General features: G+C 41.8%; 1 protein-coding gene across 1 annotated transcript in view; it reads right to left on the bottom strand.

Annotated features, from left to right (window-relative positions):
* Positions 1-4,136: 4,136 nt before the first annotated feature.
* Positions 4,137-27,343, bottom strand: part of EXOC5 (exocyst complex component 5) — a 31,957-nt gene continuing 8,750 nt past the window's right edge. Inside the window, exons 4-18 of the mRNA XM_018562316.1 lie at positions 21,671-21,865; positions 20,277-20,341; positions 19,265-19,293; positions 19,070-19,179; positions 18,176-18,220; positions 17,958-18,098; positions 15,916-15,998; positions 12,202-12,411; positions 11,748-11,895; positions 10,171-10,279; positions 9,354-9,474; positions 9,184-9,270; positions 8,813-8,921; positions 6,935-7,150; positions 4,137-4,543 (exon numbers count right to left, since the gene is read on the bottom strand). Coding sequence (XP_018417818.1) covers positions 4,355-4,543; positions 6,935-7,150; positions 8,813-8,921; positions 9,184-9,270; positions 9,354-9,474; positions 10,171-10,279; positions 11,748-11,895; positions 12,202-12,411; positions 15,916-15,998; positions 17,958-18,098; positions 18,176-18,220; positions 19,070-19,179; positions 19,265-19,293; positions 20,277-20,341; positions 21,671-21,865 — 1,857 coding nt within the window. The 3' untranslated portion in view covers positions 4,137-4,354. The remainder of the gene's footprint in view (positions 4,544-6,934; positions 7,151-8,812; positions 8,922-9,183; positions 9,271-9,353; positions 9,475-10,170; positions 10,280-11,747; positions 11,896-12,201; positions 12,412-15,915; positions 15,999-17,957; positions 18,099-18,175; positions 18,221-19,069; positions 19,180-19,264; positions 19,294-20,276; positions 20,342-21,670; positions 21,866-27,343) is intronic.

The following is a 27,343-nucleotide window of genomic DNA, read 5'->3' on the forward strand; positions in this document are numbered from 1 at the left end:
TTTGAGTCCCTTTCCTTACTTCCAGATAACATACATAAAGCTTAAAAAACTTCAAACAGCAGATTTAGTTTAGCTTTCTACTCTATAAATGTAACCCGTTTACCATATACTGGTAAGCTCCATTCTCCCTGGTGATGAGGGCGCATAGAGCTGGCTTCCCGGTCCAATCAGGAAGCTGGGCAGCGTGTAATGATTCAGCGCTTGGCTACCTGATACCGGAAGTTCCGCTATCGGGATAAGCATCGAGAGCATTTGGACGAGTACTCGCCCAAATACTCAGTATCAGCACCGATACCAATACTAGTATTGGTATCGGTGCATCCTTAGTTTTAACATTACAGAACAAGTCCAGTTGAATGTGACTAACTAGTAACAGATTTACCATGACCTGTATACATGAGAACCTAATTTAAGCTTTCGGTGAAGGTTTTAGTGTTATCTTAAAGTTTGTTACAGTTATTGCTCTCACACTCTGCATAGGATAGAAAAACATGGAGAACCACCCTTTAAACATATTGTGCATTTCAGTGTTATAGTAAATGCCAAATCTTTCTGGTAAAAGAGAAACCAACTGCTTTCCAAAATAGCCCACAAATAAATCTTTTAAAATATCTGTACATTATGTAATAACACCGGGTTTTGCCCACCGATAAACGTACATACATATTAAAACAGAAAGAATCATTCATACAAGATACCAAGCTTCTGAACTTCACCAGGTCCAGAAACCTATGAAGTACACAGCTGTACAAGTTAAATGTGGCTTATAGATGATTTCTATTGGCTGAGGGATACAATGAGGGGAAAACAATTTGAATTGGTAAATTAGAGAATTGTTCTGGTTTATATTGTGAAAATGGCGGTAGTAACCTGCAGCGATTGATCCAAGAATAACTTCTAAGCAAAGCTCCTGCCAAACAGCTAAAGATGCAGGTGAAATAAACATATATGGACCTGCCAAGAGATTTTCTAAAGCGGACCTTTACCTATATCTTTAAAATAACAACAAACACACCTATAGAAATGTTTAGTAATGACAACCTACACATACTTCAAGATAATTGCCGGCTTTGTATCCTTTGCATACTTTATTTCTCTTTTCCTCCCCGAGTCTTCTGACAGTGGCCATGTTTACTAAGGGCAGATTACTAGATCTCCCTTTACTTCCTGAAAATTGGCACATGTGACTAGGACATGTGACCATGCACATCATCTCAGGGAAGGAAAATGCCTTTCCCTGAGATGTGAGATGAGATTTCCCAGCAATGCTCTGCTGATGACAAGGCAATCCCAGTGTGCATTATTTTGTCAAACTGAAGTCATTTTTCCCTTTCAAAGCTGGAAGTGAATGCTCTGCAAGTGTAAGTATTTCACAATCGCAGCATTTTACACCTGACATGTTATTATTAATCATCATACATAGAGGGATGCATTGCTAGAATTTGATTTTTGAGTGTAAGCCTTGTTCACACCAAATGCAGAGCAGATCCGGTCAGGTTTCTGCACACACACGCTAGTCTTTTAGATGCGTTTTTGGCTAAAAATAAATACATTTTTTTTAGTTTAACATGGGCTTTCAGTGCGTTCCAGACATCTGCATGCGTTTTTGATGCATTTGCAGATCCAGAGCAGGTAAAATAGGGCCTGCTGCAGTTTTTTTTACCTGCTCTGGATCTGCTCTGTATCTGCATGCTGTGATGTGAACTGGAGCTCAAAATACCATAGGAATACATTGGACACAGTTTTGATCCGGTCTGCACCTGCTCTGCTCTGGATCTGCTCCGCGCGTGGTGTGAACTAGCCCTAAAGGTCTGCTTTAAAGGATAACTAAACAGAGAAACAAAAATTAAAGCTGCATCTTTCCAGTGGCTGCATTGCATTAGTTTTCATCAAGTACAAAAAAATAACTGATGATCTTGCCAGAAATGCGATGTCCTTTTCACTTCCTGTGGGATATAAACTGGGACCAAACAAGTTTATATTTCTTGTGTAAACTCCTAATACCATAAACTCCCATGTAATGGAGATGAACAAAGGCAGACAAAATCCATCCTGTGTGACAACCCTCTCTTATTTGCTCCCTTTTTGTCTGTTGAATATTTAACTGAAAACATTTTGTAATATTTGCCAAATAAGCGCATATAAAAAAAATTTACATTAAAACTTGCTGATCCTACCATAAATCCAGTGAACTTCCAACTGCCTGTAATGAGCTGACAATGCTGCACTGAAATCTCAAGCCCAGCCCTGACCAGTTCTCCTCTGTAAACTACAGAACACTTCCTTCCTGTGTTATGGAGGTGAGGTGAGGGGAAGGAGCAAGCAATGTACAGTGATGGTGAATAAGCATTGTCACCCTGAGGCAGTAGGTGTTTTACTGGCAGGATCAACAAGTGAAAATAAAGGGAAAGGGTCTGAACATAAGAGAACATATGCAGCCATTTCATTTAAAGATGAACTCCAGTTAAAAATGTTATTAACCCTTGCAGTGGGCTACCTCCGCACTGCAAGGGTTAAGTGCTTGTTTTTGTCTAGGCATTGAGAAAAAAAAATTATGCTCACCAGACTATCCGAGCCAGCTCCCTGCTTCTGTGATCACTTAAGCATGTCTCCTCCTCCACTCCAGATAGAATGCTTCTCAACATCCTTACATCTATACACAATGTATAGAGCGTGATGACACCGGGATACTTAGATCACTGCAGCAGAGGGCGAGAGGCGCTCGAGGCACCAGTCTAAGAACAAGTCGGCTGGCCTGGTGAGTATAACTTTTTGGTTTAGTTTTAGCCCCTAGATGCAAACAAGCACTTAACCCTTGCAGTGCAGGGGTAGCCCGCCCCACTGCAAGGGCTAATAAAAAATTCTCTCGAGTTCTCCTTTAAGAACAGGCTAGCTGCAATATTATAGATTTTGGTTCTGGGATTAGATACATTTAGATGGATATTAAGCATCATCATAACACTTCTAATTCACCATCCAATGAGCAGGCAGGTGACACAGGAAGCTGCACATCTGAAGCAGCAAATAGGGAGCCAACTTCCTAGGTATGCAGTGAGGCAAGGTGTGTGAATCACAAGATTGGAAGTTGTATGAATCACAAGATTGGCTGAACAGGGTTACAAATACTTGAGCAGGGAATCAGTTTATAAATATATCTTTCAAATGAATATTTAGCAAATTGTCTGGAAACACACTTTAGCACTAGCTAGTCTACAGCTCTGAAAGCCAGCATTTGACTGATTATTGTGGATTTCTGTATACATCTACAGTATTAACAAACATGTGTGGTTAAACCTGAGACCTTAAAATCCAAAACCACCCCAAAGTGGTATGCCTTGTGTGAATCACATGCCTGCTCATTATACTTCTCATAGGCTTCTGTGGCAAAATAGTTCCAGCCCACTTTTTAGGTCCACGCAACCATTACAACCTTAAATGAAGGTTTAAAACTCCTGCAATAAATTTTTCAAGCTTGAGAATAAAAACAAAAATCTAGAAACCAGCTGAGACTATGACGCCCTACACCAGAGGTAGCCAAACGTCGGCCCTCCAGCTGTGCTGAAACTACAAATCCCATGATGCATCTGACTCTGCGTGTCACGCCTGTGGCTGTGGAAATCTTGCAATGCCTCATGGGATTGGTAGTATTACCACAGCTGGAGGGTTTGGTTGCCCCTGCCCTACACACTCTCCTTGTGGGAGCGAGCGGAGACAAAAAAAGTTGCAAAAAATCTGGAAGCTGAGAAGTATAAGAAGCTGGAGGGTGCTTTACCCACAGATGCCAACCCAAGACTGAAAATCGGCTTTGCAACAAGCTACCTTTTAAATCTCAGTGGAAGTCAATGAAAGGTTATTTTGAAAATGAACATAACTAAAATAGTGGAAAGCCATCCCAGGCCCAGCTAGGAATGAGATTGTTTACACTCAGCAGTGAATTCCTTAAACCACTTACCATAATGTGAAACAAACAAAGCGTGTCGCAATACACAAAAACCCTTGCGTAAAAGCAGTACTGCCCTCTTTAAAAGACAAAATGTTCCAACTACTCAAGTAGTTGTATTACTGCAATAGAAATCCTTTATGTGAGATAAACTTTTACCAATTTGTATCTTCTTGGGAAAAACAAAAACAAAAAAAAAAAAACCCAAAATAAAACAACCAAGCAAAATCCCTTTTGCCGAAAGAGGCAGACACAGCAGCAAGTTAAATATGGCTGCACTATTGTTCTAAAGCCAGTGTAACTGAGCTGCGGAGTTTCGAGCAACCTTTACATAACAAGGAGAAGGTCCTGTGCTATTTTCTAGCCACGCGTTGGCATAGGCCTGAATACAATCTCAGTTTTGCAGTTAGCTCTTCAGCTGAAGTGTCGAGCAAGGCGTGAAGATCTGTAGTCTGCTCTAAGCTGCACAAAGGAGTGGTGCATATTCTTGTCCAGGCTGGCCAGCTGCTCGCCAGAACACATTTGCTTTAAATTATCAGGGGCCACTACTAAAAGGTTGCAGAGGGAGTGAAGAGTGTCAAAAAGTTGCAGCACCAGGGCAATCTGCAGGGTAAAGGAAAGAGAGTCTATGTTAATACACAAATGCACAGACCTGATCTAAAATACAAGAGACATATTTTATTATATACTACAATAGATCATCTCCTTATCTATGGTTGTTTTATAGGGAGCTCTGTTGCACCAGCAGGATGATTAGACATTTTTTCCTAGAACTTAGCTATACTCCGGTGCAGCTGAAGAATCATTTTCATTATGTTTTACTATTAAACACTCCTATCCTCCAAAAAAATCATCTTTAAGTAACCATGTCAGCTTTTAAAAAAAGTTGTAGATTAAAGTTCCCTGCAAGAAAAGAAGTAGCATACTTACCTCTCCTACCTCCATCAATGTTTTTGGCATTCGACACTTCCAGAAGTGTCAAATGCCCGTGTCCTGAGTAATGGTGCTGTCCTCCAATCCCTACAGGACACAGCAGTCATGTATAGGAAAGAGGCTGGAACCACGGCGCTGCAGAGACCACAGGCATCCAATACTCCTGAAAGTGCGGAATGCTGAAAGCACTGATGGAGGTTGCAGAATCAACTGTACTACATCTTTTCTTGCAGGAAACTTTGATCTGATTTGTATTTAATTTTAAGTAGACAGGGTCACTTTATATATTTTATTAGGCATGAAGATATGAAGACCAAAACTATCAGACCCATTACTGGGCTCATTAATCAACACTATTACTTAGTAGCATGACCATGATCTCCATTTATGGTAATCATCTTCTTATTCCAATCTAAATAGCAAGACACTCATTATTGTCATACTTGAGCGCAAAAGGCTAAAAAGGTAATCTGAGATCACTGTGTAAGCTTAAAGAGACACTAAAACAATATTTCAAAAGTTTATTGAAATATAGCCTTAGAAAATACACGTATAACACTTACCATTAGCACCTCTGTTGACTATAGTCTTTGCTTTCATACAGAGTTAGAGAACCAGACAAAATAGACAAAATCTTTTTGATCGATAAATTTTTTTTTGAAACTTTGCACGAGCGCCAGCCAAGGCATTGGCCTATACACATACAGCACAGCAATGAAGTCATACAATGAACTAGGATCACACTAATCCAGCACGTTATTATTCTGAGTTGCCCCACGTGAGATCAATAACGTGCTGGATTAGTGTGATCCTAGTTAAATTTATTATAGTGGCAGTGCATGGCAATGCCGCGGCATAGCATGGCAACATTGGCACCCAGGACTCTCAGCCAAAGGGGCTGAGAGGGTCCAGAATATAAACAATGTTATAAGGAAGCGCCTGGCTTTAAAGGTCCTTCCAGGTTATCTTAAATGTAGCTGGGATCTGGAGCTCTGGAGATCTTAGAGCTCTGGGTGGGATGAGATCTCCAGTCCTGGGTCCAGGTGTTACCAATGACCAGTATTGCTGGATCAGGTGGCTGAAAGCAGCCTTATTAGGAGTCTGGGCCAGAGTTCAGAGAGGAGTGTTGGAGTTGTGTGGGTGCAGGAAGCACAAAGCCACAGCAGACTCAGGTGCATGTGGGACATAGGGAACAGCCAGGGAAGGCTAGGAGAGGTCAGGAAGGTCGGTGACCCTAGGACCGCTGGGACACACTGCTGAGAGAGCAGAGCGAGGGCTCATGAGGAAAACTACTGAGCCATATAAAAGGACTGTCTTATGTTGCTGCTGCAAGCTATTTTGTGTTTGTCCTTTAATAAACTGCCTTTTACTTTATTTACCTGGACTACAGTGGAGTGTCCTTGTTAATATATACACATACATATACACACACACACACACACACACACTGTGGTAGCCGCATCCGTTTGCCACTCATACGGACATTTCATTTTTAGCAAATTGTTCTTTTTTTTGCTCTGATTGAATGTCTTATTAGTGATTCTAGACCAACACAAGCTCAAAGTGGTTTGATTAGCACATATTTTGCAAGGGTGCTGACTTCACTGCTTGATACCCAAATGATGCATAAAAAGTAAAAAACACACATTGGAATAAGAGATACCATAATAAACCATGAAATGGTGAGAAAAAAAGCAATTTAACGTTTAAATTTCACAAAAGTAACTGAGAAAATTGGCTGTTGTATGGAAAATGGACATTACCTTTTGGACCCTTTCATACATGAGACCCTCTGATTTCTGCCAAAGTTGATCTCTTGCTACAATTGTAAAATCTGATGCTGCTCACAGTGAAGAGATGAATGTTCTTGGCTATCCTACTCTATAAGACCTATTAGAAAAGCTGTCTGCACATTGCATATGATCTATGAAATTAATTTTATTATCTGGCCTATATAACCACACCCTATAGACAAGCTGCACAATATATCATCTACTCTGAGTTCATACAAGTATCCACACCAAGGCGGTACCATATTACGCTATAGAAATTTGAGCAAACCTTGAATTCCTTGGCGCACTTCCTGTACTCTGCAACATCGCAGATGGCGAGCATGCCTCCCATAGAGCTGTAGGAGAATTGCTGGAGATGTTCGTAAATAAGGCGATGGAAGCGGACACCCAATTCCATCAAGACTGAGTCCACATTCTTCCCATCCATTGAGCTGCGGATTTTCTCTACTTGCTTCCGAAGATAAATGCACACTTTGGCACAAGCCTATTTAAGAATAAAAATTGCAAGGGCTTTGAGAACAGAAAGCCAAACAGAATACACTGTAATGATATTCATAAATATAAAGCAATATTATTTACATATAGTGATTGTCCATGCATCTTGTAGTGGTCTTCAGTATAAATCCATTATTTAGCCACTTTGTATGATAGTCTTGGAAGACAGACTAATGGCTCAGCATGTAAATAAATACCTAGGTAGGCAATAAATGCACCATATATATTTCCAACGTTCTGGAGAATCTCTAAGTGACCCATCCAGTACTTTTCTCTTTTCCATGAGAAGAAGGAAAGTAGGAATTACCTGCAGGTGCGCTGCTACTGTTGAGTGAATTGCAGAAGAAACATTGGGGGTCAGTACTGCAAAGGACCACAGCAAACCCTCAAATGTCAAGATAAATTATGCTTTCCATCAAGGCTATGTACCACTACTGACAGAAAAAGCCCAAGCGGACTAAAACAAATGGACGAGACTGCTGAATCAAATGTGAACAGGTATCATAATCCATCTTATGATACAACACAAAGCGTATTATTACCAGGTGGGTGAAGTCTGGTGGGCCAATCACCCACTGGCACCGGATATCTTATTGTCAGTTTCAGTGGAAAGGTCTACCACCCGCACCCTGGGGTGTTGATATTTACAATACTCGGATTTATTTCCAAAAATCTTGCTACATTCTTAATAATATAAAGTATATTAAACATGAAATGAGGACAGTAGTATCCCCTCACAAAGCCTGCATAGAGTATGCAGACTTGGTTAATCTTTCATCAAGCTAAAACCCTTCCTGATGGAGGCCGACACCCAAGCTGCATACTTATTTCAGGGCAGTAAAATACCTGCTTAGCATCAGAATGAGGTGGATACCTTGAAACTCGTATACAACTTGCAGGTCACACAATGGCAGCTTCTGGCTGACAGGTATATTTCACCTAATGACTGATTACATTTTTAAAATGAAAGAAAGTGGATTTTACAGTCAAATACAAACTCGGTGAATATTTGTGCTAATCTTCTGAATACTATTTTTCTAACCTCCGCACCTTGAAGCAATCATTGATTACAAATCAGCATCAGGAAAACCCCCGATGTAAGGGGTGTAAGAAGCCCCAACAGATTATGCAGTTCAGTTTGGATGCAACATACAGTAACAGAGTCATCACCCCCTCCTGTTGCAGTCCTACTGTTTAGAAGACTGGAAATCATCTGAGAGTTAGTCATACCGTTGCTTACAGATGATTGTGGTTTGAGGCATCGGATACACATGCTTATGTTTCAGTTAAAGTGGGGAAAATCACTTGTGGAAGGGGATGGTGACTGCTATAGTTGATTCTGGTCTACTCCCAAACGGACAGCCTGAGGTTGTAGAAAAGGTGTCATGAGCACCTGTTGGTGTATGCGTCTATTCGGCTGTTACAAATGGTCATCAGACTATGGGAGGACCAACCTCTACACATCAGGGACAAGTAAACTTTTATCCCTCCCAACCACACACACACTTCTCATTCAGCTCATGGCATCATAACCATACTATCCAGACTTTCCAATAACTACAACCATGTATTGTCAACTCTTTCTTTGATCAGCTGTATTTATGGGTTTTTATTTTTTTAATAAAATGAAAGTAAAATTGCAATAACTTACAGAAGTGTATTGTATTAATACATTATTTTCATCCTCTGGTTTGAAGTCCGTCTTTTTCTGTTCAGCAGCCAAGATCTGTTTCATCTGGCCAACCATGCAATTTAGTGTCCTGTAAGCAAAGTGGAAATATGTAAGCTTTCATATAGAAAACTTTTGGAAAACCAAGTGCAAAAGGAGCAGCATCATAGAAAATGCTTTTAGATGGTGTTGCATGGTTAAGGTACAGACAGTTCACCATTAGTATAGTGCTTGCAAGAGAAAATGAAAGGTGGCCATAGATCGGAGAGAACAGGTAACCAATCTAGTCAAAGCAATTTTATTATCCTCGGTCTATGGAGCATTGCTCTAAATGCTGCACGGAATAGTCTAACCTGTCAATTCCTGTGTCTAGCTTCACCTCCATATGCTCAATGATCTCCTTCTTCTTCTGCAGACATTCGGTAAGCTTTGGAGAGGAGCTGTAGAGACAGAAGAGTTACAGAATTACTGTCAGATATAACAATCCATTTTAGAATCATAGAGAACGGGAAAAAACTCTTACCTAATTAACGGCATTAAATGATCATTGAATTGTTTATCAAACAAATGGAAAATGGTGTTGGCCTGATGAACCACATCAAAGAAATATAGGTTGGCATTCTTTGATTCGGGAGAATGTATTGCTGGGGGGAAAAAAAATTAAACAAATCTTACAGACAGAAAGTGAAATCTAATGTAAACTTGGTCAAATGTATTGATGTATAAAACTCTTACAGCCTGACTGTGGTCAAAAAGATTCAAATATAATTCTGTCCACTGTTCCAGATTATATGGCAGTCCGTGTCATTCAACCCACTTCCTGTAACCTGTAGCTGTCATGGACACACCCCGTGGGGACACATCACCAATTCAACCCTGGGCTCACAGTACAGTACCGCAGAGGGTGGCGCTGATGCCATATCAATATTTTTGAGCACCCACCACCGCCTCAGCAAGAAGTGAACAACGACATTGTGCGACCGACTAAAAGATCCCAGGAAAAATGGTAAGTATTCATGATTAAAAAAAAAAAAAAAAAGCAAGGTGTGTTGGGGTGAAAAATTTGGGGATTTAAAACCTGCCCTTTCCGTCACCCTGGATGTGAAGAGATAGAGTGCTTTGTAACCTCTAAGTGAAACCTCATGTGAAAGCACTGGGAGCCCGAAAACCAGAGGTAACCAATTACTAAGTGCCAAACATTAAGAGCCAGCTTCTGGTGTCCGAATGGGGCAGCTGGGGAAGGGGGTGTCACTGAAGTGAACTTGTTGATTTGCTTTGCATACATGCTCTACTAACATTTAGAAAGTCTTTGCAAACTAGAAGAAAAGAATAGATCTTACCTGCCAAACCTATTTCCAAGGCGTAGTCAATGTGCTCAATGCATAAGTAGTCAACAAGAATTGAAAATATTCTAAAGGCATTTTTTGGAAGATCAGATGGATCTGAAAGCTTAATAAGAAATATATATTATCCATTACTTAATACATCAATTGTCTGTGCACCTGAAATACATGAGGTGAAATAGCTGCAGTAAAAGACACAAACGGCAACAAAAACCTGACAACGGCTCTAACCTTTTCCCACTCCATCCAAAATTAACCTTTTCCCCTGGATTTAGGCTTTGAGGCATAAGTGCGCTTATCCTTTTTGTTTCCCAACCTGACCTTAAGGATTCCGCCATCCCCTCTGCAGATCTGTACTTAACGTGATCAGATGGACATAGTTCCTCTATTGTTTTTATGTCCCAGCACCTCAATGCTCCCTCTGCTGGCCACACCTGCACATTACAGACCCACAGACTTCTATGAGGCTATCTCCCAGCAGTCATGAGAGGACGACTTGCTGTGGCCCTCGGTAATTAAAAGATCTGAGGAGGGCAAAGGTGGGATTATTAAAGTCAGGGAAGATGAGCAAGAAGAATAAAAGTGTGCAAAAAAAATGTAATTAAAAAAAATAAATAAATAAAAATAAATCACACTTTACAGTACTAGACGATCACATATAAATGTCATTATCATGCGGAACTAAGGACCAAATAAAAAATGACACGTCAGTCTGTCAATAGCATTAACACAGCTGTCTTTGTTCTTCTGTCTCCCTCGACACTTGCTGAATCCATAAAGAGGGCGGCATTGAGCCAGCCAGTATGGACAACTTAAGTGGGTTGAGACAAACCTTTTAACACTGACAGGGTTGCTTACAATGGTCAACTTTTATTAATTTACTTAGAAAAAGTTTTTTCTTTTTTCCATTTGTGGTTTTCAACCGATTAAAAAGTGTTAGCAGCGGTTAGGCTTTATTTGTTATTCATTTGTATAAAAATCCATTTAACACTACCTGTTCCACAGGCTAAAACTATTGCTGTCCAAGGATGGCTACATAAATACACTGGAGGAGTGAGATTAGCCACACACCTAAAGATTATCTGCACATTTTCTATGGTCAGATGGAAAAAGTGCAACAGATTCCTCCATCTACGCTAAACTGTGTGGATGGAGGAATCTCCCACTGGGCCAAGCTTCAGTATCTTGCTAGTCGGCCCTGCCGGCTGTCAAAATAACTCAACAATCTGATTGGATGCAGGCATTGTTCAGGCGTTTTGAGAGCCAGCGGGGCCGACTAGCAAGAGACTGAAGCTTGGCCCAGTGGGAGATTCCTCCAACCACACAGTTTAGCGTAGATGGAGGAATCTGTTGCACTTTTTCCATCTGACCATAGAAAATCTGCAGATAATCTATAGGTGTATGGCCAGTTTAAGACAGGAAGCTTGTTACAGACCAGATCACCAAGTTAAAAAAATGAAAACGCCTAAAAAAGAAAACTAATGTAGTCACCACACCTAATGACAGGTAAGCTGTAATATATTAGATTTAGGTTTTTGAGTTTAGCTACATTTTAAGGTTTTGTTAAAACATACCTTATGGCATCTTTCAAAGGCATGCTTGGTTTCTTGCAATAGGTTTACCACCACCTCTTGTGCTAAAAATGTCTCGCCGTGTGTTTCAATACTTGGTCCCAAAGACAGAATTGCGCGCTGACGAATTTTCTCTTTCAGGTCTTGAATGCTGTTGTGCAAGATGACAAAGAATGAGTTACAATAGTGTGATCCAGTTATTTATATCACCTGGTAATTCTATACATTTTTGTGTCCAGCAGACAATACGTGGTAGTCACAGTACAGCAATAGAACAAGTCAAATATTACTTTTCTTCATACATTTAAGTTTGCTTCTAATATGGATTTATGTTGCCTCTTGGGTAGAGTAGTAAAAAATGCCTTCTTTAAAACAATAAACAAGTCTACCATAACAAAGCTGTTGTATAATTATGAAATGGTGATCAAGTAACTACAAATGAATGTCCATCACCTACCCTCCAGTTCCAATGGACCTTTTCTGATGGTTCTTGGAGTCGTAATAACGCTGTAAGATCATTGAACTTCGACTTCGCAAGTAAGCAATTTCTACATCAATATAGTTTTCCAAATATGAGATGAAAATGGACTTGATTAACTTGGATAAAAAGGTTTGTTTGTCTGTTCCCAAATTGAATTCCATTAACTTGCTAGAGAGGTTTGTGGTTCTGCAGAACAAGAGAAACAGAAAGACATGAAACACTTTCCATGACTCTCCACGGTACACTTAGTATTATCCAATGAAACACTTGAGAGCTTCTCCTGCTGTGCTAGCATGTCGAGGAGTTCTTACTACAGTCCATGGTTTCACACGGTGTTAACTTAGTGAAAATTACTGCCATAGGCTCGGCCTGGTGTGTTAACATACTGAGGATTTCCTTCCTACAACAGCTGTAGGTTCTGCCTGGTGTGTTTACATATTAAGGAGTTCCTTCCTACTACAGCCATAGGTTGTGCCTGGTATGTTTACATATTGAGGAGTTCCTGTTTACATATTGAGTTCCTTCCTACTATAGCCATAGGTTCTGCCTTGTGTGTTTACATATTGAGGAGTTCCTCCCTACTACAGCCATAGGTTCTGCCTGGTATGTTTACATACTGAGGAGTTCCTTCCTACTACAGTAATAGGTTCTGCCTCATGTGTTTATATATTGAGGTGTTCCTTCCTACTACAGTCAAAAGGTTCTGCCTGGTGTGTTAACATCCAGAGGAATTCCTTCCTACTACAGCCATAGGTTTGGCCTGGTGTTTTAACATACTGAGGAGTTTCCTTAAACTACAGCACAAGGTTTTGTTTAGGGTGTTAACATACTAGAGATTTTTACTACTACAGCCATAGGTTTCAGCAATACATAGATCTGCAATAAAAATGTTAAACTCCAACACCAACCATTAGTGGAAAGAAGTAAGCTGTATAACATCACAATTAAAAAATTATCAAGGCATCATATTTGGATGCTAGCATAAAGAGTCCTCTGAAAACAAAAAAGGCACACATCTTTATTGTTGTATTTAATATGGGATTATTACATTAATATATTATTTCTTGCAGTAAGTTACTTTGTGAAAAGAGTCTCGGGTATTCTTAATGGTTGGCCATATTTGTTTAGATACGATTTAATGTGTTCTGTTTTTTGAGTATATCTTTAATTGTGCCGTCTTTGTCATAGAGAGCTTCATGGTTTGTTTTGCTCCGCTCGGTATGGGGTTCTGCACAGCATCCTGGGCAGTGCAAATGACCTTCCAGGGATAGGGTATCTGAACGATCTTCAAGGGCTCGCCATTGTGCTGCACTCTGCTTGGGGTTCTGCACAGCACACTAGAGGCAGGTTATACTACCTTCCCGGGATGGGGTATCTGAACTGTCTCAATTTAGTCTATTGCCAATAACAGTAGAATGGTAGAAGCCCTACTATTTTACAAAGATGATGTGGAAGGGGTATGCTCTGTGTTATCACATATACTGGTTGCTAGAAGATTGGACAGATCTCTTTAAAAAGAAAAAGCACTGCAAAATGAAAAAAATCATATGCTAAATAGGAACAGAAACAGCCTTGAGTAAAATGACTAAGTGCATAATTAAAAAAGTTCAATTAAAATCACAGCATGACCCTTAAATCTCTAATGGTATCACTTACAATCCTTGCTACTACACAAAACTAATCAGAATACTTAGACCTTCCTTATAAAAGGCCTCAAAACAATTAAAATCAGACTAATATTTTATGTTTTCTTTCTGAAATGAGGTAAAACTGAACTCCAGGCAAAACCTAAATATGCACTGAAGAAGCAGGGATCGTGTATGTGCTCTACCCTCCTGTAAGCAAGTTCATAAGGTTAGACTAAAAACACTGTGCAAAGCAAAGAACCCCGATTGGCTCAGTATGCTTACCCTTCCTCTCTCAGTCTGAATGTTTTTGGGCAGGGAGTTATTGGATACTAAAAAAAAGGCGAAATTTGGGTATTGGCATCAATGATCTCGAAGAATAAAAAAGCTAATGTGATGAGTGACATCAATTGCTCATCTGTCTCTTTCCATGTGTAAGTGATAAGTTTACTCATTATACTCATTGAAGGGAATTTATCAAAACTGGTGCAGACAAAATCTGGAACAGCTCTGCATGGCAACCAATCAGCTTCTCTCTTTCATTATTAAATCATGAAACCGAACAAAAAAGGGCATCCTTTTTTTCAAAATGTTCCCCCTTAGGGCTTGTTCACACCAAGAGCGGAGCAGATCCAGACCGGATCAAAACTGCGTCCAATGTATTCCTATGGTATTTTGAGCTCCAGTTCACACCGCAGCGTGCAGATTCAGAGCAGGTGAAAAAACTGCGGCAAGCCCTATTTTACCTGCTCTGGAACGCATCAAAAACGCATGTAAGTGCCTGAAAGCCCATGTTAAACTTAAAAACAAATTTTTTTTACCAAAATCGGCCCGGAACGCATCAAAAACGCGGTAAAAACGCATCAAAAACGCGGTAAAAACGCATCAAAAAGGCGGCACAACCCAATGCACTGCGTGTGCAGAAACCAGACCGTATCTGCTCTGCATTTGGTGTGAACAAGGCCTTAAAACATGTGAAATCATTGACATATGACTGAACATGTGCCAATTAAAAAGAATATTGTGTTTCTAGTAAATTTTTAATGCGTTACCATTTACTGTAATGTAACACGCAACAGATGCAGCAAACTAGGGATACACAGATACCGGTATTTCGGTATCGAGTACCGATATTTTTTTTCCGGTACTCACCGATACCGGAAAACGATACCGGAAGTCCCATTAAGGAAGCCGGGCGGCATGTAAAGACTCGCCACACGGCTTCCCGATTAGCAGGGAAGCCGTCCCCATGCTTCTCGTCACTATGTGACAAATAAGCATGAAGCAGGCTTTCTGGTCAATCAGGAACCCAGTCGCCATGTAATGAGGTGACAAGGGAGCATGAAGTCATTACACAGCGCCCGGCTTCCTGATTGGCCAGCTTCCTGACCAATCAGGAAGCCGGGCAGCGTACCATTGCATGCTGCCCGGCTTCCCGGCCAATCAGGAAGCCGGGCAGCGTGTAAGGATGCGCTGCCCAGCTTCCCGATACAGGAAGTATCGGGCTAGGCATCGGAGCATTTGGGCGAGTACGAATACACGCCCAAATATTAGGCATCCATACTGATACTAGTATCTGTATCTGTGCATCCATACAGCAAGCAGAATTTTTCAAAAAAGCAGTGCATTGGTACCCTTGAGAAAGGGTTCCTGTGAGGTCCTGAATGCACATAAAGGACAAGATTATCACTGTACCAAGTTGTGCTTTTTCGTCTGTCCTGTAATGCAACACACCAAATCGGAAGAGATTATATTCCCTGCAGTTTTGGGGTGCTGTGCAGAACACCATGGTGAAACTGGGACCCCCTTAGGCCTGAATGCTCCTAAAGTGCTGAACATGAGCAGTTGGCAAACTGTCTTTGAATTTGCATGATGTACGTTCACAACAGAGAACGGCAGAGCAACAACTGAACAATACAAGCACCACCCACATTATTACATATTCCAAGACAACAACTTCAGATGTACCGTGCCTGCAGCCATTACCTTGATATACATAACCCCTCCCGTCCACGCCCCTTTAATTCTGCAGTCAGATAAATTTACCAAACAAATCGATTTTTACCTTGTGTACAGATCATAGAGATTCTTAAGATACTGTTCGGCATCCGATTTTCTACATTCTTCCAGATGCTCTTTGACGGAATTCTGGAGTAATATTGGAGAAATGAAAAATAAAAAAAATCTCAGACGACTTCAAGAAACAACATGTTATCTGTGTCCTGTCGAATTAGTCACACGATGTGTAAACAAAATTATGAATGGTTATGTTTTCTTTTCATCTTAATGTAAATAAGCTATTCCTAATCTCATGGTTGATCAGGCTGCCAGACAAACAACTAGCGATGAAGTCAATCAGGAAAGGGACATTTTTCTAACAAGTAAAAGATGTGTACGGGATTAATTAAATGCCCCCAGGCACCCATATCGGGAAATTTTGAAAGGTCGATTGTGAATGCTTCATACATTACTATATTTGTCTGGGATTACAAGACTGACAATGTGCTTAAAGAAGAACTCAAAGGCTGTAAAAAAAAAAAAATTAACACTTGCAATGGGGGTACTCCCGCACTGCAAGGGTTAACTGCTTTTTATCTAGGGGGTCAAAGAATAATCACATGATCCTCGATCCTGCCAGGCTGCTAGATTAGTCCCCACAGCCTCTTGTGGTCTAAACCCCACTGATATCACATCAGTCCATTTACCCATATTAGACTTGAGGACGCCAAGGGAGGACATACCACAGCCAGAGTGGTTAACCCTTGCAGTGTTTACGGTCAGCCTGCTCATACTGAGCTGCTCCTGTCCATTCATAAACTAAGAAGATAGTAAGTTTTTACTCTGTCTCCATTCATAAATGAACAGGAAGCGATGTATAACACTTCCTGTTCATTGGTAGCTGGGGACATAGTAAGATAGCTGGGGACATAGTAAGATATTAATATCTCCTCAGTCATTTAAAAATATTGGAGTGATCAGTATTGATCACTCCAGTGTTTGTTCACCCAAGGGAAGGCTCATCATCCGGACAGATTATCACAGCCGATCTCTCCTCCCCACTGGGCACTTGCTGCAGCGGTCTGTGTCCCCTCCGATCCCAGCTGCCTCTGCCAATATAGGAGAGGGAGAGCAGTGGGGATCAGAGCGGAAACATAGCCAATCATGATGACAGTGCCCAGTGGGGAGGAGCGATATGTGATCTTTCTGGATGAATAGCTGCCATCAGTGGCATGTCAGCCGGAGAGGGGGGTGTGTGGCTCCCCTAAAGTTTTTTTTTTTACCAGTCTATGTAATCTAATCACTCCTGCTATTTAGTTGCACTTCACAACAGCAGCAGCCTTTGTAAAGAAAAAAAAAAAAACAGCTAAATGGTACCAACACCTACATGCATCATCTCTGCTAAGGCCAAATGCCAGGCAAAATCTGAAGGGGCAAAGTCCTAGCAATTCAATTATAGTCACAGAAGGCACCCACTCTTACCCCAGCACACATTGCTATTAGCATCATAGTAGTGGGCTTAGAAAATGTGGGCAATGACGGCATGGAACAGGTGTTGTAAATTTGACTGCAGAGGTAAATGAGTGGCTGCAGGAATTTTAAACCCGTCATCTCTATCCATTCCTGTATTGATGTGTTCATAGGGGATGATGAGAGCTTTGAAGCACTTATCCCCTATTCCCAGTTATGAAGACCACTGCTTTAAGTAAGTGGCACATCATCTACCTTGCTCTGTATGCTAGCTCCTCCTCTGCCTATTAAGATACAGAGTCTGAGGACTAAATCCTCAGAAACATTTTTTCCAATTTACTGTTGCTATTCAAAAAAACATCACAGGAGCAATCAACACACTGTTTACATGTGTAAAGTCCATTAATATAAAAATCCCTTCTACAGATCTGTAATATATCAAATTGTATAAATTCAGAGCCGCAGTCACCTATCACCACAGGTAAATAAATATTCTGCAATTCCCTCCACTGTCAGACTAGCTGGATCCTTTCCTCCATGGAGAAAAGTAGTACGTATGTGGGCTGTCAGAGTGGGGAGTATAGCATTTAATACAGTCCACATGCCAGCCTGGATATATTCACCATCAGTGTGATATACCTGAATTTTCCCTTCAAAAATGTTTTGTATCAGTTTGGCGAGGATAATTTCGGGATTGCTGAATATATCTCCAACTTCTTTGTTCACCCGCTGGCACAGGATTGCAGAGTCCTCAAAAATATCATTCCTCATGTACGCTCCCTATAACATAGACAGTCCATAAGATAACTGTAATGACATAGGATTCTTCCGGTATTATCTTTAGGTTTTCACCTTACCTCTTGACATTGGTTAATGTACACATCAACACAGTGAGAATAGCCCTAGAGGAAAGAATAGGATAAACATAAGAAATAATATATAAATCATAGCCATGACACACCTACATAGGCTTGGAAAAAAATTGTTCTCCTGAAAAAAGATAAAAGCTCATTTTATACTACAGCCAAGTTCCAATATTGGCACCACAGTCTGATTTAAAAAACAAAAAACAAAAAAAAACAACAACTGGAGCACAGATGCCTAAAGCAATATCAGAATCTCTCATCCTTTTCTTAGTCATAGCACCCTTTAAAAGTATGCAAAATCTCGAGGCACCCGTCTAAAACGTCAGGGAGGGACCCCATGCAAAAACACACAAAAAGTGGATTTTTTCCCTTCTCATTGAAGTGCCCCTTTCAAATCAAGGTCCCCCCTTCCCCCCCACTTTCATATCAGAGTCCCCCCGTTTAGTGCTGCAGCCAACGATTATTTTCATAATCAATTAGTTGCCAGTTTATTTTTTCGATTCATTGATTGGTTGCATAAAACAAAAACACACCCTCTCCCTCCCTCCCTCCTTCCATGCCCCCACCACCCAACTAAATCGATAATGAGAATAGTTGCCATCTATTCTCATAATCGATTTAATCGATTAGTTGTTGCAGCCCTACCCCCCTTTCACATCAGGAGCCCCCTTCACATCATAGTCCCGCTACCACAAAATTTTGAGGCACCCCCGAGGAGGCCAGGAGGCACACTAGCGTGCCACGGCACCATGGTTGAGAAAGGCTGGTTTATAGCACCACTTGGTGACTACAGCAGCACTGCCAATTTTAAATTTCCATAAGATTTTGATGAAAGCAGTAATATTGTAACAAACTAGATGAAAGACCCTCTGTTAAGCCGAGTACCTTAAAGTGAAGTAACACAGCGGCCACTTCCCTCATACGAGATCTCTCTCCTCTCCTCTGAGCACCGGTAAACTCCTGGATTAACTGGTGCTCCAGATCATGGTATTTACCTGGAAAATGACAGACCTGTCACCGGCTCTGCATAGAACCCACAGCACATTAAACACACACACTAATTAGAAATACAGAACATACTTGCTATTTTTGACTTAACTTCTGCAAACCTGAAAAGGAGGAGGACATGCTGACTGTTAAAACAGGAAATAAACATACAAAACACACATTGTAGAATGTTACAGGAGAAAATACTATCGTTTAACAAAGTTTGTTTTCACTCTACTTACACAATCTTCTTGCTCTACATGTATGCGTTTTATTACCAATGTCCTTTTTCTTTTGCCATTCAGGGAGGAGGAAAAGTGTCACTTAACTCTGCCTCTCTCCAGCAGCATAAACTCTTCTTTCCTCAGCGCGTGGTTACCGCGCTGATCTCGCAAGGGAGGTTTGGGGAGTTTTTAATTGCGTTTTAGCGCTGAAACGCAATAAAAAATGCCCAAAACCACGCTGATCAGCACGGTTCCATTGAAACCTGTATGAAAACCGCACTGATCGGCGCGGCTAAAATAGTGAAGGGATCGTTCATGTCGACGGATCCGTGCGGCCGAACCGCCCCGGTGTTAACGGGTTCTTACTTGCATGCTATGTCAGCTTGAGCTACTGAGCTCTGTAAACAAGGGGTGGATAAATCAACATGGAACTCAAGAGCTAGCAGAATTCTTTCAGGAGCCACCTCCATTGACGGGAGAAGGGGCCCATTCACATGATATGCCAAAGTAATGTGACAGGCTTACCTTCAATCACAGAATGATCTCTGCAATACGTTGCAGAAAACACTCGGTAGGACACCAGTGTCCTAAAGATGCTTTGAGGATGAAACACTGCTGTGTCTAGTGGAGAGGTTGCAATATCTGTTATCCATTATACATGGGCCCTAAAATATTCATATGCAATAGCACATGGAAAAACTATTCTTTTGCTTTCATTGCTTAGTCCTGATCATAATAAAGAAAGACGATCACTACATATTCCCTTTAAAAACAGACAACTGCTTGATGACCCACCATAGACCTACAACAGTCAGGCTTCTCTACCCCAAAGTCAAATTTTGCCTACAATGCTGGAAAAGCAAAAGATAAAAACTACTTACCGATCAAATGGAAGCTCTTGAGCAATTAAATGCAACTTTTGAATGATATCAGCGGCCTCTTTAATCTGCCAATAGAATACAGAAAAATTGGTAGCACACTTTTTATCTGCAATCAGAAAACTGAATCTGTTGTGTGCATGTCTATGAACGGTAGTGATAGGGACTAATTGTGGTAGTCCAGTGGGCTCTGTGGATATCAATGTAGTATACCAGTAAGTCCCCCTGCACTCCTTGCAGTGTCTCAGGCAAAATCACGGTGCTTGTATTGATAACCACGGATGGCGCCGTGTACACCAAACAGGGAAAAGTGAAGATCACCTGCACTCGGAGAAGTACGTTCAAATAACAATGTCCCTTATTCGGATAAGTCATCACATCACATTGCACGACTTTGTTCACTTGCCCGGGTGGAATTGCGGCGGGAAACTGCACGATCCACCCGGCGGGACTGTGGTGCCATTAGAAAATGATGGCACCCACATCGCGATCGGTTCACACCTTGGCGACTGCCGTGCACCAAAACCGTGTGGATCGCGCACGGTCACGAGTCGCCTTGTTGTGAACCTAGCCTCAAGAGAAACCAATATATTTATAATAGAGCAGCTAACTGCAGTCCGTTTTCTTTTCAGGGTGCTCTGGGAACAAGTTCCCTGTTTAAGTGCCCAGCCCTCGCCTCCAGGTCTCACTACTGATTAGTGAGACCACCAATTAATGTAATGGGCCAACAGTAAGACGGGGATGTCGTGTAATTTTGCCCACCAGAGAACCCCGAGATTCTAGGGACCCTGGGTGCTCTATAGGAAAAGGCACTAGGGGTGAAGCCTCCTGGAGGCAGCCACTATACTATGTCAAAATTAATTTCATTTATTAGAAGCACAGGTTCACTTTAACACATATAAGATGACTTACATTAGGCTAGTCATCACATACGCAACTAAAAATATAAAAGGACTAAAGATTTCCTATTACCAGTTGTACTTCATGAAATAAACAGAAGCGTTCTTTATTTATATTATTGCAATTCTTATTTATTAAACCTTCATAGTTTGTGAACAGAAATAGAAATCACCAAAGCCTCTTTCCGTTTTCCCGCACAGAGCCAACAAGCCACAAATCTTCTATAAAGTTAATGTGTCCTATGGGCTTGTTGAATTAAACATCATACCAGCTAGACAGCAAATCTAACATAAAAAAGACAAGTTAACAGCATTTTGAAGCATAAATAAATCTGTAAGCGCTCGGCGGGGTAATATTGTAAACGCACACTTGTGAACAATTAAACTTTAACAAGTCAGTCTCTCAACGGCTGCGAGTGCGACCAGCACAAGGCAAAGCAATTAGGGCAACGCTGCTTGTCGCTTGCAATCACTTCACGTCCTGCTGGCAGCCCTTACCTTTTCAGAGTTGTTAAACACATCAGACTGCAGATTGCCATCCAGAAACTCATTAAAATAGGTCATCAGTTTTTGGGCCTCCACAGCTCGCTGCCGCGGAGTGTTCACCCCCTCCAACTGGTCGCCGAGATGACACACCTTCGTGGCCACATAGCTGATGTGCTCATCCAGTTCTTGAAAATGCTGAAATGCGATCTGAAAAGACATAGATAATGCCATCAGACTGCTATCGACTGCTGTGAAGCAAAAAATAAATAAATGAGAGGCTCAATTAGAGTAACAATCAGGGAATTGCTAATGTTACCCAGAAAACACTGCAACTGGGTTAAAGTTCACTTAGTTTACTCTTACTTGAGTTTGAAAACCGATGTGGGCAGACTTCAAGTGGACTCGTCTTTAAAGTGACATTAAAGTCTAATTCCCCCCCCCCATGCTGGTGTAAGGACTTACCTTAAATGATGCCTCTTGATCCGATCATCTTCTTTTCAGAAGTCCCTCCAGCGCTGGTACCGGTGCCTGATCCAGCGCTGACTGCTGCGTCTTCTGTGTCCCACTGAGTCTGTGCGGGTGCATGCTGCCGGGCTGCCTGCATTGACTTACCTTTTGTCTCTCCTCCTGGCTGAAGATCTCTACTGCGCATGCGCCCGCCCCATGATCCTTTGCGGTTGGCCGAGAATCTTCAGATCTTCGGACAGGAACGCGCGGCGGAGACACAGGTAAGTTTTAACCTTGTTGGTGACTTTTTTTTTAAATTATGTTTTTGCATATATCTACTGCTTGCTAAAAGCTGAGAGTTGAATTATACTTTAACAGTACAAGTCTGCATGAACTAATGCCTGACACGTCACAATAGACAGCAACAGTATCATTTTTCAGAAACTTTCTACCCTTTATTATTAACAAAATACATCCTTGAGCTCCAGTTAAGTGACTTTGCCTAGGCTAAGATGATGTCAGCAGTTTGCTGCAGGCAGGAGGAAGCATTTCCTCAGTTTAATTTGCCTTTGTGATCAGATTGTGACACTATGGGGTGTTTTAAAAATCATCGTCCCCGGCATACGCTGGTGCCGTTCGCACTGCTTTCTTGCCGGTAGATGGAGCGGAGGAGCAAAAAAAACTCCTCGGCTCCATCTAGTGGTGAGAATGCTAAAATGAACAGAATTCAGCCAGCATGTGTTGGGTTGATTATTTATAACTCATCCCCTATAACTTTGTAGCAAGCCAAGAGCTGAGAGGCTGCAGCAGAGGCTCAGAGATCAAGGTTTGGTAGCCATATAACAAGATGACACCAAGTCTGTGCATATTATAGCTACTTGAAGCAAGGTTTCTCCCTTTTACCCTTTTGTCTCCCGATTAATCCAACCAAAAAGCTCTATTTCCCTTTTAAATTTTAAACTTTTTCATATTACTAACAGGGACCCACCCACATACAATAGCCAATTGTGTTACATTAAAAGCACTGCAGCAGCGACATTGAAACACATTGGCTTGAAAGACATCAGAGAACTCCAGGGGGCCATTACATTATCCACCTACAAGCAAAATCGTAGTACTCGGATGGATTGACTTTTTCATAAGGATAAAAGCAAATTGCATAAACTCATAGCAGTCAATCAACATTCATAAATCTAATCTGATAAGCCAAATGTGATTGCGCGCTATAGCTGGCTGTACACCAGGAGATGTTTACAAATCAAACAGGATTCCCCCATCCACACTACACAATCCCAACACACCAGTGGTTCAAACCAGCCTCTCACAAACTCTCGCCAGTCTATGCATGCAGGTTAGCTCAATGGTTGTCACTCTTGCTTGCAGCTCTGGGTCCTGGGAGTAAATCCCATGTGAACAGCTACGCACGTACAGGTTTGTGTGCTTTCCCCATGTTTACAAGGGTTTTGACCCAATTTGCCCACACCACGTGTACAACTGGGATAAGGACATTAGATTGTGATCAAGACTGATGTGACTGATCTATGCACTGTAGACAGCATCATATTTGAGTACTGTACACGTACAGGAAATAGATCAAATATGCACACGCCTGGTCTTCCAGAAAGATTATTATTAGATTGTAAGCTAGATTGTAAGCTTTCACAAGCTGGACCCTCCCAATCCTAGTATTGGTACCTATACTGACTACTCTCCCAAATGCTCCCGATACCGAGGAGTCATTACACGCTGCCCGGCTTCCTGATGAGCTAGAAAGCCGGCTCCATGTTCCCTCGTCACCAGAGAGCATGGAGCTGGCTTTCTGGCCAATCAGGAAGCCGGGAGACGGGCAATGACTCGCCGCCCAGCTTCCTGATTGGTCGGTCAAGAAAGCTTTGATTGCATTATCAATAACAAATCCAGTATGTATTCCTATCACAATACCGATGTTATAACAGGAGAGGAAATGCTGGGACTTTAGAAATCTTAGCAGCGCACTGCAACAAACAGGTAGGCAGAACGCAATAATATACTTTTCCATATCATAACGGAACTTTCACTTCACATCCAGCACTTCACAGTAAAAAGAGAGCGCCCATTAGGCCAGAACTGGAAAGTGACAAGCATCCACTTGTGTGCAGAAGCCACTCCAATGAGCACCTGCACACACTTCACCCCTTTACAGCAGATCCAGCTGGTCAGAGTACAGTAGGCCATGTGTAACCTGTCTTCCAGAAATGCCCACTTGGGGGATTCAGGGAAAGGCTTCAACTGACGAGACTTTATGAGTTGGGCTCCTGTGGAGTCGGAGCCGGTCTTCCTTCCACAGGAAATCTGGGTTGCACTTGTTCTTCCTAATTCTATTTTGTGTTTCTGATAAACGTTTGCCAAACCTGTGCACAGCCAAACAGAATAATGCTCCCGTTTCTTACAAGGATACCATATATCTTTCTGATAGGTCTGGTATATATAAAGCTCACATACACTTCATTCGGATTGAGGGGGAAATGATGGAAACCTCAGACATGTCAGATTTTAAAGCAGAACTAAAGTAAAAAATGGCAACATAAAATAAAACAAATAAAAAATAAAAAAAACAACAAAAACAACTTTTTCTTTATAAATTAATTTGAATTGAGAGATTTCCCCAATAGTACTTATTTTCTGCTAATAGGTGTCCTCAGTGTGATGTACAGCATCATTCAACCTACTTCCTCGGAGCCCGGGTCATCCTGGACTCGCCCTCAGCCTGTGACTGGACAGGGAAAGGAGAAGCAGCAGAGTGATGAGCTTATCTGTCACTCGGCTTTCTCCAATATAAGCATATTCCTTCGTCAGCACATGAACTGCTTCTTCCTCTCACACTTCAGCCCTGCTGTACAGGGACTGCAGGAGGCTGATGGAAGGTCAACTTAAGGTTCTCACATTGCTTGCATTTAGAAACACATTTAAAATGATGTATTAATGATTACATGGCTAATTTGTAGGGATGCACCGATATTAGTATCGGTGCCGATACCGAGTATTTCATACACGCCAAAATGCTCCGATACTGGAACTTCCAGTCAGAGGACAATTTCCTCTGAACGGCAGTGTCGTAGGGGAACATGGAGCCGGTTTCCTGGGCAATCAGGAAGCCGGGTGGCGAGTAATGACCCGCCTCCCGGCTTCCTGATTGACCGTGCTGATTGGCTGGAGCTGATTGGCTGCAGCCGGCCGAACAGCTAGCTCAATGCTGTACTAGACACATACATTTCATAGCTGCTTGAAATGAAATCAACCCTCCCTTCTTGTTCTGACTCCTCAAATAGGAAGTAAGCAGAAAATCTTAAAAATGACGCAGCGCCCTCCCCCCGCCAGGCACGCCCCCCGCCCGCCCACCTTTCTGGCTCCATGGACGGCATTAGAGCAGAGAGTGGCCCCAGCTCCCTCCCTCCAGGCACGCCTCCCTGCACGGCATTAGAGCTGAGAGCGGCCGCAGCTCCCTCCTGCCCGCATGCACGCCCACCCGCACGCATGAGCGGAGAACCTGAGAGCGGACAGCTGCAGCCAGGTACACATAAGACATCCACCGAAAATAAGACCCAGTGTCCTTTTTCGTGGAAAAAAAAATATAAGACACTGTCTTATTTTCGGGGAAACACGGTATATAATAGAACTTAAAAGGAGAACTATGGGGTCAGTGTTTTTCCCCATAGTTCTCCTTAGGGTAACGGGAGGACACAAACTAGCATCCTCCCATTACCTTAAGCTCAGTATACTGCGAGCTACAGCTCGCGGTATACTGAGACGCCGCACCTGGAGCGGATCCCGACGTAGATGATGGGATCCGCCCAGCTGCGTGAGTGACAGCTGGCTCTGCCAGTCAGCGCTGGCAGATCGGTGCGGGGAGAGGGGAATCCAGCCCCTCCCCCTGTCACGGCAGAGAGCCGTGACAGGATCGAGAGGTGAGGGAACCCGGTATGTGTTCGCTCACCTCCCGATCTACTGAGCCGACCTGTGACAGTCTCATTGTCACAGGTCGGCTTAGAACTATGAGGTGAGTGGAAGTCACTCATCTCATAGTTCTCCTTTAAAATGTATAATATAAAAGATATTGACATATAAATCCACTCATATTATTGTAATCAATGTAAATTATAATCAATGCAAATGAATTACCTATTGTTTTTGGATTAAATATAGGGAAGCATAAAACACGTATTTACAGTGAGCTGATTTGTAACAATGGTGGCAATAGCCTTTCATACTCGAAATACTCAGTGTTTCCAAAAATGCAGAATGTGTATTAGTGGTGGAACACGCCAATGGAAATTATAGGAGCATGCCCCCCATACCCAGAGGCAAACACTGTTTCCAGTTTGAATAAGCATGTCCTTCTATTCCACAAGTACAGACAAAATGCCTGTGTTCGAAAAATAGATTGAAAAAAATATGGCACATATTGCAAAAGAAATGTAAAAACCAAGAGCAGAAAAAATCCCTCACCATTTAAATGAAAAAAACAAAAAACACACGCACAATATAACATTTGCAAAAACACGGATATAACATCAGACTGATTCAATACAAAAAATACTGACTGCACACACATGTATGTGCCACTGGAAAACATTTCAAATCACAGAATGGCCATTTTAAAACAGAAGGTGTTCACTTTCCTTACAAATGCAGTGAGGTCAGAGACAAACAAAAACCGGACAGGAATGATGAATCTTCCCCACTCTATGCAAAATAAGGTCTGGAGTCAGGCTTTCACGGCTATGGACTCCATTTTTGTAATTTAACAATAGAAGAAAGAACCTTTTATTTTCATCTAGATGATGATCTTAAAACATACAAATAATTACTTCCAGGCAGCTATAGCAATCTATGAACATCCTGTATGTTGTCTGGTACATAACCGCCTCAGATTTCCCATTTCCTGCAATGACTTACTACTTCTCCCAGATATCTGCACAGGACTTGATATAAAACCAAAAGCATCCCCCGCAACAGGTGTCCTGTATTTGATAAGATGTTCTCGGATACATGTGCATGTAAAAGGGATACCAGGGCTGTTAGTTTTCCTATTACTAGCACAGGCAGTGATAATCTATGGAGACCGAGTTAGGCAGCCTCGGCACTAGGGCTGCAACCAACTAAATCGATTACGAGTTGGATTCCCTAGTTCTCTCCTCCATGCTGGGAGGAGGGCACAGCAAGCAGTGGGCTGGTGCAATAGCCTGCCTGCTATTGTGA

Source organism: Nanorana parkeri, unplaced genomic scaffold (genome assembly GCF_000935625.1).
Source record: "Nanorana parkeri isolate BGI_ZX_2015 unplaced genomic scaffold, ASM93562v1 scaffold20, whole genome shotgun sequence".
In the NCBI taxonomy this organism is placed as follows: domain Eukaryota; kingdom Metazoa; phylum Chordata; class Amphibia; order Anura; family Dicroglossidae; genus Nanorana; species Nanorana parkeri.